An 18,681-nucleotide genomic window follows, 5' to 3' on the forward strand; every position below is an offset into this window, starting at 1 on the left:
TATTTGGAATTTCATTAAAAGAAGCAATCACAGTTCTCCCTTCTCCAAAACACACTTTTAATGTTACTTATTATCTGTGGTCCATAAACACATTGTATCAGAAATGTAGAGAATTTATATAAACAGTCACTATTTCATCACTTCATATGTCAGTATCTTTCCAAATGCAATAGATCAACTATCTATTTTCCTGGAATTAAAATATTCTGGGATATTTTGCGTTTGGTGTACGTGTGTGCTTTCAGAATAGGGTGCCTATTTCATACTTGACAAAACAAAAAAATACGTTGAAATTCTTCAGGAACACACCTTTTCTGAAGGTGTGTTGCTGGGATTTCTTTTAGAAATATAAATGCATTAGAGATCTTTCAGATCACAAAGCTAAAAATTTTACTTTGTACTTTAAAGAGAAGGGTTTTAGGATAATGTTCAAAGTGCTGAGTTGGCCTAGTTGTTTTGGTTTACATGTTACTTAAGAAATTGTGTCTGTTACACAAGTCATTATTTTACTTGACACTTTGAAATGATTTAGTGTTTTAGGCCTGGTATGCATAGAACTTCCATAATGAAGGACAGATTCTTAAAGAGGAGTGGTCATTTAAAATGAGAGTGCCTGCACTAAAATCTCAGCAACACCATAAATCTCAGAGTGCTCTGGCATTTTCTATCTTCACTTCTTTGGAGAGGAGGAAAAGAAAAGTTTTTACACTTTTGAAAGGATTAATTTTAGTATCTGCCACTTCAGATTAGTGGAGTGTGAGTGATCTGTCAAAAATGTCAAATATTTCCTGCATTTGTCCTTAGAAATTGTTTTTAATTGTTTCTAGGTTGTGAACTGGAAATTGCATTAGGTTATAAGTTTGTGTAGTGTTAAGAAACTAAAGGAAGCATTCTGTTGTATATCTGTACTAGCAAACAGTTCATGAAGATACAGCTTTTGTGATGACTGAAACTATGACTGTGGAAACCACTCATGTGCCTTCTACATACCTGGCAGAGATTCTTCACCTTCTGCAAGCCTTGTCTGAAGTAGAAGAGCGCCTTAATTCTCCTGTTCTGCAGGCTAAGGATTGTGAGGATCTCTTCAAACAAGAAGAGTGTCTCAAGGTAAGAGAAAAAAACTTTTCTTATAATAATAACTTTCTGCTATTTAGGGGCTTCAGTGTATGGGCAGCCTGCCCTCCCTCTCAGAGACTTCTGTTTTACAAGTGCTGAGCTCTGGGATGTGTATATATATCCTCATTGATGTATGAAGGCACTTTGGTGCAACACATATGAACACTGAAGAGTCGTTTTATTTTTATTATTTCCACCTTTAATTGGAAGACAAAAGCGTTAGAGTATCTGCAAATTGCCTCCCTGAATGAAAGAGAAAGGATGGGGAGGGGAAGTTACATATTTAAAGTTGTGATTTTTTGATTCAAATTTGTTTATGTTTGTAATTTGAATAAGTAAGTAACCCTATCCACACCCAATTTGGCAAGTTTTATTTTACTATCTGATTTTAAAATACCTTTTTAGTAAAGCAGCAACAACAACAACAAAAAAAGGGTAAAGCTTAGCTTTTCCATCCCATGCTAGACCAAAACAACTTGAAGTCCAATTGGGACTGTACTCTGTGCAATTATTGCAGCTTAATTAACTAAACAGAAACTATTGTCCAGTGGATCTAAATTCTGTATTTTTTATATGACTTTAGATAAAATAGTCTGGTTTCTTTATCACTTGCAACAGTTAAATCCTTTGAAATTGGTTGAATTTTTCCACACAGAAGTGACATAAGAAGAGAATAAGATTAACGTTGTAAACTTCAGTAGATAAGTGAGTTATCAGCATCTGCAGAATCATGTTTGTGTGAGGAAAGCCTTGTAAAAATCATGCTTAACTGCTGCATATAGTTACAGCACTTTTAAATCATCTTCGAGCATGAAGTGAAGACCACATTTCCATTTTTCTGTGATTATTTTGGGGAAGAAGAGGTTTTAACAAAAGAAAGCAGCCTAGAGAGGCTGGAATTTGCCTACAGTCAGCTATATGGAAGTTTAGAGTGAGAATCAATGCAGAGGCTCTGGCTAAGTGATCTGAATTGTCCTCTGTAGAAGCCCATTTATCTCTTTCCAGAGCAGAGGAAATATAACAAAACCACATCCATATGCTGTTATTAGCTTCTATAAAATCAAATCTATTTATAATTCTTATACATGCATAAATCTTATTTATATTTGAGGTGGCTGCACACACACACACACACACACACAGATGTGCTTTATTAACTCTAGAAAATTAGGGTGTTTTCAGTTTCCTAGCAAAGCAGTATAGTATGTGTAGGGAAGCATAACTGTGAGGTACTAGAGCTAAGGAAGCATATAATTGATAACAGGACTGTGTGAAATAACAGTAGGCTGTTCCTTATAGCACTTCTGATTTAGTGCCAGTAGATTAAAGTGGTTCTGAGCATTGAAGCACACAACATAACAATGTAATTGTCACTCTTTGTTTAAGCAAGCCCTTTTGATAGAATTATTCTTCTCCACAAAAAACCATCACAGACCATGTAAATCATGGCTAACAAGCTACCACTGGGTCCTTGTCTATCAGCTTCTGTTCATTACTAGGTTGGACAGAAAAACAGTAACCTTCCTGAAGCAGTTTACTGCCAGTTGACATCCTTTTAGTGCTTAATGCTTTACATTTGGAATATCTTTATCTGATTTATAACCATACCTAATCTGTTGTTCGCCCTCATATATTTGGCATTATCGAAGTTGACACTGACTTTAATAATATTGATTACTGAGGTTACAAGTAAGTATCGCCTTAGATTTAATTTAACTGAACTATTAAATTGCCATGAGATGCATTTGTGGGCACAGTTCCATCTTCTTCCTAAACGAATCTCTTAACAGAGGCAAAGGGATCTTTCACATATGTGGGCTTTGGGAAGGATATGGTTTTGATCTGAGGCTGCTTAATGAATATTTATTAACAAGGAAAAGCATTCATCACTGTCATTATCCTACAGTAAAAATAGAAAAGTGGTGCATAAATTGTTCAGTGGCTGGTTGGGAAAGGTTTAAAATTAAATTGTGGTTGATTTCTATTCCTGACAAATTTGCATGAATCAGATTACGGATCTGTCATGAATAGCTCTGTGTTTTAAAACTGAGATTGTGATTATTTAGGTTTTTTACTCCCATTCACAAGCAATCCATTTTAATTAATCCTTAACAGGAAAAATAAGTATTTACAAGAATCTTTCATTGGTAACTGCTTTGTACATTTTACTTCAAAGTAAATATGCATAGCATGACATAAATCACCTTATTGTCCAAAAGGATATATATCAACTAAAAACTAAAAATGGCTTTTATTAATTGTCATAGATAAGTCTAGCACTGGCTTTTTGTATCAAGGAAAGGTAAGACAGCAAAATACAGTTTTGATGCAAAAAAATTATGACAGATTCTAATGTTTAGTAGAATGTAATGGTTTTATGAGCCTACTTAGTAAATCTGCTGAAACCACATAGGAATGTTGTTCTCTTTATTTCAAGTTGTCGGAAGAAGAAAAAACATACAGAGAAACCAGGTCTTTTTTCTTTACTTCATAAACCTAACGATTCCAGTGTTTCCATTCCATTCTATTACAAGATCTTCTACATATTAGGAAATACAGTACCTCTGGTTTTGTTCATCACTGTGCTTACTCACAGTATTTAACAAAAAGTTTAAACATTACAGTTCTGTAAAAGATAAACCTCCTTTTGATTGGATGGAAAAATCAAACAGTTTTTTTTTTTTAATAAGCACAAACATTACAGTACTTGAGACTGATACTGATGATGTTCACACTGGTGGAGTTCATAATCTTTTTGTTTCTCATATAGAATTATTTTTTATTACAATGGATTTTGTTATGTGATCAAGCATAAAGATAAAATGCCTTCAGAAATTAACTAATTATTCATAATTGCAATTGATGTTAAAAATGCTTCCTGAAAGTTAAATGAATGTATGGATTTTCATTTTTCAAATTAATCTAGTTTTAGAAAATCAAGTTATATTGCTCATACTCAGCCAAAATTTTCCTATGTGGTTATTGTTTCATGCAAGCCTGTTCAAGTTCCAGATTATGTAGTGGGACTGGTTCATGCTGAAATCAATGTATTTAACTTGAAAATTAAAGCTATCACAATCCTTCTGCTTGCTAAAACAGAGCAAAAATGAGTAATGCTAAAACAACTATATTCAGGAAATACAGTTCACATTTAAAGCCATATGTGAGAAAGTGCTTGGTAAAATTTCATGCTAAAGAATTGCATTGATAGTCATGGCATAGTTGTGCCTACTCATTACTTATGTTCAGCTTCTTGTTTATTTCCAGTAGGAAATTCTTTATAAAGAATTATTGTTATTATGAAGAAGAATATTCCTTATATATTCTTTAATCAGTTCATTAAAAATTGTATTGTTTGCTATTGGGGTTTTTTTAATGTTTTCATGCTCTGGGTATTTTTCTGTTTGTTTTGCTCTTCTTTATCCCTTTTTTTAGTAATGTTTTCTTTCATCTACTGACATAGAGTATATTTTTTCCAGTTTTCTGCTTTGTTTTATTTCAGTATTCAGAGAATTTACTGTAAACATTACATATCCATGATTCTGGCAGTGAAAACCCCCTTTCAAAATGGTTTATGAAACCCATAATACCCATACTAGATATTGTAACTCATCGTTCTATACAGACTTTAAAATTATAAGTAATGTGGGGAATTTTTTCAGCCATAGACAATTACTCACAATTGTGCTATTTTGGTTTTCATCTTTGTATGAAAAGTATGAAATATAGTAACAAATCTGCTATTCATATAATTATAAAGCATCATCATACATATGCTTGGGTCAAAAGAAAATTTTGGATTTTCCACACTGGAATCCATATTTTTCTTGTATTAAGTGATTCTTTTAAAGAAATACCACCTAACATGGTATTCACAGTGGTTTTTCTGCTGCAGCTCAGTAAAACCCAAAGAACTATAACTTAGAACTGAGTGTAATCAAATGCACTCTCCTACCAGATCTGCCAATAATGCAGTACTTGGTGGCTCATTTGTACACAGATATCTAAGGAACTGAATTTTTACAAGAAGTTGTCTTTCTGGGGCAGAATAAGACAAATTCCATGTAGTGAAAATGAACTGTTGTTCTCTAGCATTCAGATCTCTCTTCTCAAGAGCAATGAGATGGATCACTCCCCAAAGGCTGCTGTCGCTTTAGCTGCTAATGATTTTCCATTTTCCTTAAAAGTTAAAGCTTTGTGCACTTCTGTTAACCATGTTACAGAATCTCCCAAGGCATTTTTGGTAACTAACTACTTGAAGCTATTCTCTTGAACATCAAAAATAGATGAGGTATTTGTGTGATACATAGATTTGTGCATACCCATATCTTTTGCATACCCTTTTTTTTTTTTTTTTTTTTTTTTTACACTCCTGTGTCATCCAGTTGTGGATGTGGATTTCATAGGCAGAAAGTCAACTGTATTGCCTTTCTTTGTCTGGATCATCTGTGGTCTAAACAAAAGCAAAAATTTGACATTGAAAATGGAAATCATATGCCTGTGTGTAGGCCATGAATTCTAAGCGTTTAGGGGTAGACCATTTATCAATTCTAAACTCCACAGATCTATTTAATCTATTTTTAATATTTTAAAAATTATTCTAGTCGGGGAAAAAAAACAAACATAAAATTTCAATATATGAAAACACATAACAAAATAGGTGTAACAAGTAATAAGCATTAGAAAAGGAGGAAATAGCCTCAAGGTGTGCCGAGGGGGGTTTAAGATGGATATTAGGAAAAACATTCTTCACTGAAACTGTTGTCAAGTACTTGAACAGGCTGCCCAGGGAAGTGGTGGGATCACCATCCCTGGAGGTGTTTTAAAGATATGTAGATGTAGTGCTTAGGGAACCCTTTTAGTGGTGAATTTGGAAATCCTAGGTTAAGAGTTGAACTGGATGTATGATTTATTAACTCTTCATTTGATTATTTAAACATGTCAAACACAATAAGTGCCTTCTGGGGTGGACCTGAGCTAAGACCTACTGAAAAGAAAGCTACTTAACTTGAGGGCTTAAAGCTGTCCAGGCAGCTTTTAACATTTTAATTACATTTCCCCCATTCTTTAAATATGAGAAATTTTACTCATAGATTATGTTTTGTGAAGTAGGTGTCTCTTTTATATTGAAGGGTTATAATCTGGGAAGATTTGGAGGCATTTAATAATACTGAGTACCTTAATGATCCATGGCCTGAGAGTATAAAACCAAGGTTTAGGTAGGCTGGGAAAGTCAAATGAGGTCTGTTGAGTAATGGCACAGACACAGCACCTTTCATGTCAGATGATAGATTTCTGACAAGGGAGGAAACATATTTATCAGACTGATGGAATTACTTAAAATGAGAATGGTAGATGTCTTGTCTCTGGGATGGTAGACAATAAGGAATATAACTCGTATTTCTCAGGACCTATGGATTTAATTCCAAGATTTTGGTTTTTTTTTCAAATGTTTATTTAGAAAATATTATTGCTAGCTAGGTGGATAACACATATAAACACTGAGGTGTGTAATATCAAATAAATGTCTTGGTCCTTTACTTAAATTCTTATGCCAGAGAAATAATAATTCTAGATATTTAATAGATATTTATCTTAATTTGCTTATTGTCTGAATATCAAGTTGTATAGAACATGCTTTATCAGAACACATGATGGCAGACAATGAATACAAACAATAATAAAATTATTCAATTTTTTTAGAATTTCATTGCTTTGATAATAGCAATGACATGGAAAAAATCTGCTGTCACTATAAAACTTTGCTTTGATTTATTGGTAGTTTGTTTCGTACCATGATATGTACAATACTGGTGGCTTATTTCCTACTTCTCTTGCATAGTACAAGTTGAAGTTTTTCAGTTTTTCTGTGCCTTCCTTAGAATATTAAGGGTAAAAATCAATATTTTCTGGCCTTTCTGAATGGCATAATTTTCAGATTTAAAAAGTCTTTTTTTTTTTTCTTATATAATTCTATAATGCATTTTACTGTATAATAGACTTGCATGCATTCGAAGAACATTTATGTTTCTTGCACTATTTACTTGTTGCAAAAAGCATGTGAATTAACAGATTAGAGATGGAAAATTTTCACAAAGCTCATGTGTTGGAGGTCACAGATTCTTCAAGCCACTCTCCCATCTTTAAAATTTGACTGGCTGTGGATTCGTCTGAATTCTTTTTTGCTTTTGCTTTGCTAAATTCTAAGCATAGCTCTCTTCATTTCATAATCACTTAGCTCAAGAATTGTAAAAAACAGAAAATTAAAATAATGAAATGTTTTAATAAAATATTTAAATAATAAAATATTAATTGAAATGGGTAGAATATTAAAAAAAAAAACAAAACAAAAAAACCCCACAATTGCTTGAGCACAAAGCCCCAGAAGTTAAGAAAGTAAACTGGGACTGTGATTTGTAATGTTTTTGTTAAGTGAGTGTTTATCCAGGGTATAAAATTCAGGTGATTGTATTTCTGACAAAGAACTATTAAAACCATAAATAGAAAATAGAAAGGAATATAGCCCCTCATTTTCTATTCAGTAATGCTAGCAAACCTTAAAGATGAAAAGTAAAGTCTTAGTGTCAAGTTTTCATAAATAAAATTTTCTTTTAAATATCATATTTTAAATATAATTTAATTATCCTTTAAATTCAAGGAAGGTGATTCTCCCTCTCTACTCTGCTCTTGTGAGACCCCACCTGGAGCACTGTGTCCAGTTCTGGAGTCCCCAGCATAAGGACAAAGAGCTCCTGGAACATGTCCAGAGGAGAGGCACTGTAATGATCAGGGGGCCACAGCACCTCACCTGTGAAGACAGACTGAGGAAGTTGTTCCAGATCCAAGTAATTTATAATTTTTGGATCTGCAAGAACAAAGTCCAACCACCAAGGCTCAGATGCGAGCATAAAGTTTCATTTGACAAATAATAGAAGGTAAATTGTATAACCCCAAGAAGATATGGTAAATATATTGTGAGGTAAAAGAAAGAGAGAAAAGGAAAACATACAAGGAAAAGAGAGAGAGAGAGAGAGAAAGAGATGGTGGCCGATGAAGAACAACAACGAAATGGGAACCTCTGTGTTGCTTTTGTGCTCCCAAATCCCTTTGGTTCCAGGCAAATGATCCCCTGCTCCTTTGCTGGCCAAAGGAGGGAAAACTCATCTTTGCAGCATTCCTGTTCAGGAAGAGAGCTGCCAGTAGCATAAGTTAGTTAGTTGCCTGTTATCATCAGGAGGATGAAGTTGTCCCATTCGGTCAGACAGGTTGCCAGAGGCAATGTCTCACTGCAAGTTATATTCAACTCAGTGTGAGTCTTTTGTCCCCCCTCCTCCCCCTAACATTCCTGTTTGTCCCATTTGTCACCTGGGGCAAAGAAAATTCGCAGTTCCACATGACTGGAACCTCACAGAAGTTGGAGTTGTCCTCCTGGAGAAAAGGAGGCTCTGAGGTGACCTTATAGCAACTTTACAATAACTGAAGAGGCCTACAAGAAAGCTGGGGTAGGGATTTTTACACAGGTGTGTAGCCAGAGGATAAGGGGAAATGTTTTAAAAGTTGAAGAGGGGAGATTTAGGTTAGAGATTAGGAAGGAATTCTTTGATTTAAGAGTGGTGAGGCACTGACACAGGTTGCCCAAGGAAGCTGTGGCTGCCCCCTCCCTGGAGCTGTTCAAGGCCAGGTTGGATGGGGCTTTGAATAACCTGGCCTAGTAGGAGGTGTCCCTGCCCATGCAGGGGGGTTGGAACTGGATGATCTTTAAGGCCCCTTCTAACCCTACCCATTCTATGATTCTGTTTAAACTGCTCTAATTTATGGCTAATAGGCTCTTTGAATAGTTTCCTTTCTATGATATAAGATCATGTGTTTTTAAAGAAATGTATTATTTGAAATTTTTTTGCTTTTGAAATGTTCAAAGAAGAGGAACAAACTTAAAAAAAAAAAAGGAAAGCTTTTACCTAACTGTAAGAGATGCTATCTGTTGTTCTATGGAAAATCACATGTGCAATTTTTTCTGGACTTTGGCTTGCGTAGTTGACATTATTCCAGTGGGCAGGAGGTGGCAGGATTGTATCTACTATTCCATCCTTTTTGTAAGGTGTTGTCATATAAATAAAATGTATGTCCTACAAATGAAGTGAGCAGGAAGACACTGAACAAGAAAAGTTATCCTTTTTTATCTAGTTGCAATTAAAACAGATGAAAATGTGATGAATTTTTTCTTTATTCCCCCCCCCCCCCCAGAAAACATTGAATTGGCAAGCTGTGTTTCCGTCTCTGTCAGAAACTAGTGAAAGACAATTCTACTTTTCATTTGTATTGACAAACATATGTTATATATCTGCATTACAATTTGTAGCAGAGATGTAGGGAAGGCAAAAGAATGTGATGGAATTTTGTGTTTGTCAGTGCACTGCTCTGCTCTGGTACAGCCTCACCTTGAGTACTGTGTGCAGTTTTGGGCACCACAGTACAGAAAGGACATCAAGCTGTTGGAGAGCATCCAAAGGGGAGCAACAAAGATTGTGAAAGGTCTGGAAGGGATGACTTATGAGGCACAGCTGAGGTCACTTGGATTTTTCAGCTTGGAGAAGGGGAGGCTGAGGGGTGACCACATGGCAGTATATGGATGGTTTCTTCACGAGTGGAAGAGATGGGACTGGCACTAATTTCTTCACTGCTGTGACCAAAGATGGGACTCATGGAAATGGCAGGAAGCTGAATCAGGGGAGGTTTACATGAGGTATCAGGAAAAAGTTTTTCACCCAGAGGGCAGCTGAGCAATGGAACAAACTCCCCAGAGCAGCAGTCTCAGCACCAAACCGCCTGAGTTCACGATGCATTTGAATGATGATCTCAGTTATGTGGTTTGACTCTGGGGGTGCCCTTCACAGGCACAGGAGCTGGACTTGGTGATCTTGATGGGTCCCTTCTAACTTGGCATATTCTATGACTTTTAGTACAGCTTTTGTTTTCTTAAAAAAAATCTATTAAATAGGGTGAGTGTAGACAAGAAATCTCCTGCACCTATAAAACTACTGCATTCCTATTTCTAACGACCCATGGTAAAGTAAAATAGAACTGTTCAGTGCTGACTTTCTATGTCTATCTGAATCTATGTGAGCAAATGGCTGAGGAACTCTTTGGATAGATTCATTTTCCATTACAAGGATGGCAACAGATAAAGGAAGAGTCTGCTCAGGTTAAGGGCCTGTTTTCTTCTATTTCTGGTAAATTATAACCTCTAAAATATCTCCTGTGTTTCTCCAAATTTGATGCCTGCTCTTCAGAAATGAAGAAACAAGAAACAGGATTTTTTTTATGCACCATGAAACAGAACCATCAGATTCTAGCTACAGGGGTTAATAAGACTGTGACAGGGCATTAGAGGGCAATTCTAGTTTTTTTTTGGTTTGTTTGTATGTTTGTTTGTTTGGCTTTCTACCACTCATTATTTTTCTGCTTACTGCAGAATAACACAACATCCTTTGATCTCTGACTCCTTTTAAAAATGCTGGTAGTGTGAAACAGCTTCTCACACACAAACCAGCAATTTGTACCTCTCATAACTCTGTCAAATCAGCGTTCTCCCCTATCTCTGGCAAAAAAAAGAATTGCTGCACAGTTATGTGCAGTAAGTGGAGAATATTTTTGTATTAAAGACCAGGAATCTTTGGTCAATTGGCCTGATAAGTTCTCAGCTACAGGTTCTCAGCATTCATTTTGAGGCTTTTGTATTTCAGAAAAGATAAGGGAAGGAAACACAGTACAATATTTATAGGTCGTGCTATTGGAAATTTAGAGATTGAGGAAAAGGTTGGAGAAAGATTGCCTACAAAAGCTGTGGATACCTCATACACAGAATGACACTGAATGGTAGGGGTTGGAAGGGCCCTTTGGAGATCATCTTGTCCAATCCCCCTGCCAGGAGCAGGTTGCACAGGATGGCATCCAGGTAGGTTTGGAATGTCTTCAGAGATGGAGACTCGACCACCTCTCTGGGCAGCCTGTCCCAGTGCTCTGCTACCCTTAAAGCACCAAAATTCATCCTCAGGTTTACATGGAACTTCCTGTGCTCAGGTTTGTGCCCGTTACCTCTGAATGGTAAATTACTGTCACTGGGAACATTGAATGTCAGATGGGTAGGATTTTGAGCAGCTTGATCTAGTGAAAGATGTCTCTGCCCATGGCAGAGGGTTAGATTAGATGGACACTGAAGGTCCCTTCCAACCCAAATAATTCTATTATTCTATGGTAAAAGCTGAACATGTGTGTAAGGTTTTATCTAGATAGTACTCCTTTGTCTGTACAGCAGTTTTAGTGAGATATTTGCATGCCTGGATAATGAACTAATTAAAGAGCATGAAATGTAAGAAATGGCTAAATATTATGACACTGATTGGAGTAGGGAGCCATTTATTTTTACAGTGCTATTTGAATATGGCTATCACAAGAACTATCTGAGGCTATTAGTGGCTCATTGTTATATAAGATCCTCTGTTTAGTTTGGTGCAGATTTGTGTAAGTTTTGTTTATATCATCTGAATTATTGTTTCAAATGCATAAATTGCCATAGTTAACCTTTCATCAGAGCAAACAGTGAAATCTTAACTTTAAAAACCTTAGGGAAAGAAAGATAAACTTTAGACAGGAAACAAATAGATATATTCCTCAATCCAAAAAATTTAATTTTTTTTTTCATGCTGGCTGAGTTTTATTCAGTCAGCAAGAGTTATAATGCAAATTTCACCATTGTTGGAAAACATAGTCATAACTTTTCAAAAGAATGGACTTAATTTTACTGAAGAATGTATTTGTGTTTTGCTGAAGGAAATCAACAGTTGTGACATGTTCTTGCTTAACATTTTTATCTTGACTAGTGTGGAAGAAAGAGTGTTTTCCTTTCAAATATGAATACCAGAGAGAGAAATATAAAAATCCCCAGAGCAGTGCAAGTATTTTGTGTGTGAGGCTGAAGGACACCACCTAGAAGAAATGGAAAAGAATATGTAAAGAATTAATGATTAAGTGTATTTCTTAACCATCCATTTTACTTATGTTTTCTCTCTGGTAGTGCTTACCAGCACTGTAAGGAAATGATCCCTGTATAAATCAGTTGCATAAAAGGCTTGCTTTTCCTCAAAACCTGCACTTATTTATCTGGTTTAGAACTTATACTGTGGGGCTGAAGGGTAAACTTATGTAATTCATGGGTTTTGTTTGATTAAAAAACAATATTTGAGCTATCTTTCTGGTAAAGAACAAAGAAATTAGAAATGCAGCAAATGATACAGCAGACTGAAATGTGACAGGAATGTTCTTGCAGATTTCATTACATCAGGCTTGATTCACAGAGAGGAAGCCTTTGCTAATCACTTTTTGTTACATTTGTCTTTATGCCTAAGTCAGCACACAGTTTATGACAATATCTTTCCTCAGCATTGTTTTTTCTAAGAAATTCAGTCATTCAAATAATTATCAAAGATTTTTGGAGATGGAGAGAGATTGAACACTTCCTATATCACAGAATAAAACAGCATATAAATGTATTTCTTCATTTCTTCATAGAGAACCTGTATAATTCAGTCATGGGACTGAACAGATTGATAAATTAATAATTAATGGTCATTGATAATTTGTAGAATTTTAAATATTTTCACAAATGTAAGGATTTTGAAGATCCAGAGTAAATCTATTTATTATTCCCTTTGGTCTTCTAGCATACACCATTGTGCAGTTAGGTAGGTCTACTGTGAAGTATTTTGTCTTTCCCCCAAACAAAAAAGAGCTTACTACTTGAAGAATGGTGACTGTTGAGTTGTGATTATTCAACAAAAGGCAAAACCAGTGATACCAGATAAACTATTTTTTTCATGCTGTTACTTTGATATCTGTTTAATATTTGCTTAAACAAGTATAGAAGAAGCATAAAAAGGAAAATAATTAAAGAACACTTAAACACGAGTCTGTAAAATGGGACTTTATTCCACTTTTGTAATAAGTAATGGGGTTAAAATAGCTGTAACCTTGATGTAGATGAAGTAATGAGTGTCTAAAGTCAATACTGCTTTGCTTCCCCTCCAGTCATCAACTTTCTCAAGGCGACTTTAAAGTCTTTAAAAAAAAGATGAGCATTCAGTTATTATTACTGTAAAATTGTTATTAATCTCAAAATCATTATTTAATTAGCATTTCCCCCCCTGTCTTACCATTTATAAACAATTACCATTTATAAAAACAATGTTTTATTTTTCTTTTTAAAAACCTTGATATTACAGGGCATTAAAGACAACCTGGGGAAGCTGCTGGGTCAGATAGATGTCATCCAAAGCAAGAAGACATCAGCTTTGCAAAGTGCTAAACCAGCGGAAGCAGCAAATATACAAGAAAAGCTGACTCAGCTTAATTTCCAATGGGAGAAAGTTAATAAGATGTACAGGGACCGAAAGGCGTAAGTAACTTTTTTTAACTTGTTTGGGTTTTTTTTGGAAAAGCCTTTTAAGGTCACAAATTATTCTTTCTTGTAAATAAGCATAGCATGTTTATAGCAAATAGTAATTTAATTTATGAGCACCATTGTAAAACTGAAAATATTTTGACCAGCTATCACTTGCACTGGACTGAAATTTGACATGATGTTGCATATGTATTCCTATGTCATTGGAAATGGTATACCTTTACCCCAAGAAGCATTTACTCTTTTGTACCTGTACTGTTGATTTAAAAATTTGAATCTCTGATGGATCCATCAGAGTAAAATCCTTTTTAGTTGCATATAATTTACTAGTTCAAGGAGCAGTTCTGACTTTATATCTAAGGAGCCCAGCTAGAATTGTTAGCAGCTCCAAATCCATGGTCATCCTTATGTAAGTCTATACATTAGACATTATGCAGCAAGGCAAGCCAATCAAAGGAAGCATAGAAAGGCGTTAAAATGAAAAGAAATAAAAAGCTGTGATCTCCCACAATAACATATCATATAATTTTCCTTCTATGGTATTTATGGTGTTTGCAATCCAGGAATCTTATTAAAATACAAATTGTTGCCAGACCTATTTTGTGAATTCAGTAATGTGAATTCAGTCTTATTAGTAAAACAAGAAAGACGTAATCCAGTAATTTATTTATACTCTACAGTTTATATCTAATGTTTAAAATTTTTGGCATTGTGCAATAAAATACTTAGGTTTTTACTTCCTATAATTCTTTATTAAATGATATAACAGATATTACTGGCAATGATACAGAAATTTCTGTGTTTCATGGAACATATATATATATTTTTCAGTGTGAGTAATTTAAGAGTTAACAAATGAGTCTGACTTGAATTAAAAATGGTAGTTTTGAGCAGCTATTGAACTACCACAGAAAATTCCTTGACAGTTATTCTGAAAATGTCAGCTGTTAATCTGATACAGAAAATCCTTATGTATACAACTAGCTGCATTCATTGACACTGTCCATTCATAGGAATTTTACAGATTTCACTCTCCAGACAATGCTGAAAACTTGACATTAAAAGTTTCATTTGATTTGCTACCCTGAAAGATAAGAGATCAAAATTTGCTAAAATTCCACTTTTTAATGAATCCCAGCATGTAAGCAGTCACTAGAAGGAAGAAAGCCCCCAAACTTTTTGTGGGCTTAAGGTGCATTGATTTTATCCTACGGTCCAAGCATTGGTAACTTCTATGTTCTCTTTGTTTAGAAATAATTGTCAACAGCTGTCATATTGCAGGTTTGTACAGACACACAATTTCCACCATCAGCCAGTCACTAGCTTTGGTTTTAGGTTGCTGAGGAGAGAGAGAGACAGAGAAAGTTTAAAAATATAAGAAACAGAGAGAATCAGAGTAAACAAATGTAATTCAGTAATCTTAAGGTTGTCTTTGTTTTTTCTCAACATTTTACATGGAATAAACTGAAAGAGATCTATAATCTGGTAAGGTTCCCAGATTCTCCCCTGTGCAGCAGCTGTGTAAAAGAATAGTAAGCCTGTCCTTGTTGTGGTATGCAAATTTCTTCTGTTTGTCATAATGCTATGTACAAAAGTGAAGAATAAATGAGAAGCAGAGACTGGAGCAAGCTGCTCACACTGAGAGTAAAAATGGGATATTTTGCGTTGTGTTTCTCTCAGGGTCTGGCTTTGCTAAAGCTCTGACTGGTATAGTAGCCCAAGCTTGGGGAATATCTCCCCACATGCATTTTCTATCAGTGGTGCATAGCAATTTCCTGTTAGCTGAAAGCTTGAACCACCAACACTGCGACTCAGTTGTCCTGTATTTAGGCTATAGTGATATTTAGCCAGCAGCAGAAAGTATTCTGAGGTGGAATGAATTAGTGTTTGTCAGGTATTTTGAGGTCATCAGCTAAAGGCACTAGAGAAGCGTAAAGGGTGATTACTGTCCAGCTGGTGTTTGCCTGGGGGAGTCATCCTCTTTTAGCATGATGGACAGCAACTCAGAGGGAGGATGAGTTTGCCTGTGGTATGGAATTGCACACCCTTTTCCTTTAAATCTTTAGATTGTCTTCCTGTGTCACTGTTTCACTGGTTTTGGTTGAACTCTGAGATGATCCCTGTATCTTCTGCAGTTCTGTGAGGTTCATTTGGACTTCGGATGAATACTAGGGAGGAGATACAAGACAGTATGGCCTTTAGCATTTTCCTTCTAGCAGTTTGTGTCTATAAGGGGTAGATGTATCACTGTAAGTCTGCCTTTGACACACGGAGGAGTATTTATAAGATATGCTGATGATGTTTTAGTGCAGTTCTGGAATTATTATTGGAGTTCTGTCTTGCTTACAAAGGAGTGTGCATAAGCGAGTGTTAGTATTCCACAGCTAAAAGGTTACAGAAGCATATATAGTATATTTTATATATATGTATATATATACACACACTATATTATGCTCTTTTCAATATTGATTTTAAGAAAACAAAGGGTTGTGATAACATGGAAAAATATTTAAGCAAATGCAATGTGCATCATCTATCACCATATTAGATGGAAGAACAAAAAAATGGATGGGAAAAAAAAAAAGAAAAAACAACCCCAGAAATCCCCCAAAACAAAACAAAACAAAAAAACCATTTCTTTACCCCTGTAGTTTACTAGCAGAGCTTACACTAGATCTAATAGAAATCAACAGAAACATTCATGATGAATTCATTTGTGTGAAACAGATTTCCTGGAAGCCCTGATTCATAACCACATACTTTGTAATTGTAAGATAGTTATATTACAGTGCCAGTAAGAATAAGCATTCAGATGTTCACATTTTTCCTGTCCTTGTAGCAGAATTTAAAAAGTCTCCCTTGTTTGCAGCAGACTTAGATACTATTTTTTATTATTAATCATGTCTATTTTGGATGGACCAGGTGCCTCTATATCTTCAATGAGAACACATAATGGTTGGAAAAAATTTTAAATATTATTCAATCAATAAATCTGTCTTCAATAACAATTTACCTTACCAACTTATCACTCATGGGAGACATTTTTTAATCTTTTTGGAATAATTGTCTTCCCAGGATATTTGCATAAATCAAAGGCAGGGACTGCAGAAAGAAAAGGCAGGGAATGAGAGAAGTAAGATCTGCAAACTGTAGGAGAAGAGCAGGTCCAAGACCACCTAAAGAACCTGAAAGTGCAAGTCCATGGGACCTAACAGGATCCATTCATGGCTCCTGATAGATCTGGTAGATTAAGCTCCAAAGCTGATTTCCATCATATTTGAAAAGTCATGGCAGTTTGGTGAAGTTCCCACCGGCTGGAAAAGGGGAAACATAACCCCCATTTTCAAAAAGGGGAAAATGGGAGACCTGAGGAGCTATAGGCCAGTCAGCCTTACTTCTGTGCCTGGCAAGGTCCAAATGCAGGTCCTTCTGAAGGCTCTGCAAAGGCAAATGGAAAATACAGAGGTGTCTGGTGGCAATAAGCATGGCTTCCTGTAAAGCAAATTTTGTCTGACAATTCTCATAGCCTTTAATGATAAGGTCTCAGTGTTGATGGACAAGGGGAGAGGAACCAACATAATCTACCTGGACTTTAGCAAAACTTTCACCAATGTCCTGAACAATATCCTGATTCTGAACAATATCCAATTGGAAGGATATGGATTCGATGGATGGACTGCTGGATGGTCACACTTAAAGACTGGTGGTCAACAGCTTTATGTCCAAATAGAAACCAGTGATGAGTGGGATTCCTCTAGGGTCATTGCTGGGTTTGGTGTTGTTTAACATCTCTGTTGGAGACATGGATAGCGGAATTGAGTGCATGCTCAGCAGGTTTGCTGATGACACCAAGCTGTGTGGTGTGGTCAACGTGCTGGAGGGAAAGGAAGCCATTCAGAGGGACCTTGCCAGGCTTGAGAGGTGGGCCCATGCCAGCCTCATGAAGTTCAGCAGGGCCAAGTGCAAAGTGCTGCACCTGGGTCAGAGTGATCCTAAGCACAGTTACAGGTTAGGAGGAGAATGGATAGAGAACAGCTCTGGGGAAAAGGACTTGGATTGTTGGTTGATGAGAAGCTCAGCGTGAGCTGGCGATGTGCACTTGCAGCCCAGAAAGCCAAATGTATCCTGGGCTGCATCAAAAGAAGTGTGGCCAGCAGGGTGAGGGAGGGGATTCTCCCCCTCTGCTCTGCTCTTGTGAGACCCCACCTGGGGCACTGTGTCCAGTTCTGGAAATCCCTGCACAGGAAGGGCATGGAGCTGTTGGAATGGGTCCAGAGGGGGGGCCACAAAGATGACCAGAGGGCTGGAGCACCTCTCCTGTGAGGACAGGATGAGAGAGTTAGGGTTGTTCTTCTCTTTCAGTACCTTACAGGAAAACTGGAGGGACTTCTCACATGGGCATGTAGTGATAGGAGAAGGGTTAATGGTTTCAAACTGAAAGAGTAGATTTAGGTTAGACATAAAGAACAAACACTTTAGTGTGAGGGTGGTGACACACAGGCACAATTTGCCCATGAAAGCTGTGCATGCCTCATCCCTGGCTGTGTTCAAAGTCAGATTGGAAAAAAAAAAACCTAAACTGATACTAGATATCTTTACAAAGTGTTTCTTGTAAATTCTGAAGAGGGAAAAATATTATATGCCAGTGTTATATCAGAAAATATCCCAAATCCATAATAATGCTGCCAAAACAGGTTGATGACATTATAAAAGTTGCAAACAGTTAACATTTTTTTATAGTAACAAGTGCAAACCGTGAAGAACTAGTTAACAACCTTACTCTAAGAATTCTTTTTTGGACATCAGTACAACTATTTCTCAGTATCCTCAAACTAGCTGTTGATTAACTTGATAAGGCCTAATGAAAAAATCTATTAATTGGCAGAGAAATATTATTTTGTGGTTGTATTCTTAACATCACATAGATGTTGTAATCCCTTTCTGATATATTCTCTTGAGGTGGGAACTAATCTGTGCATTGATCATAATATTAGGAAAATGAAATGCAAGATACTGTTTGTTTCAAACTTAAGTAACCTGCCTATGTCCTGCACAACTGCAGAACCAGCTGCCAGTAAGCCTTGAGGACTTGCCTGTCTACATATCTT

General features: G+C 36.1%; 1 protein-coding gene across 4 annotated transcripts in view; it reads left to right on the forward strand.

Annotated features, from left to right (window-relative positions):
* DMD (dystrophin) overlaps positions 1 to 18,681 on the forward strand; it is a 950,620-nt gene that overhangs the window by 377,930 nt on the left and 554,009 nt on the right. For all 4 annotated transcript variants that reach the window (XM_030448312.1, XM_030448319.1, XM_030448327.1 and 1 more), the window contains exons 42-43: positions 913 to 1,107; positions 13,395 to 13,567. In XM_030448312.1, the coding sequence (XP_030304172.1) occupies positions 913 to 1,107; positions 13,395 to 13,567 (368 nt within the window). The remainder of the gene's footprint in view (positions 1 to 912; positions 1,108 to 13,394; positions 13,568 to 18,681) is intronic.

This window comes from Calypte anna, chromosome 1, assembly GCF_003957555.1.
Source record: "Calypte anna isolate BGI_N300 chromosome 1, bCalAnn1_v1.p, whole genome shotgun sequence".
In the NCBI taxonomy this organism is placed as follows: domain Eukaryota; kingdom Metazoa; phylum Chordata; class Aves; order Apodiformes; family Trochilidae; genus Calypte; species Calypte anna.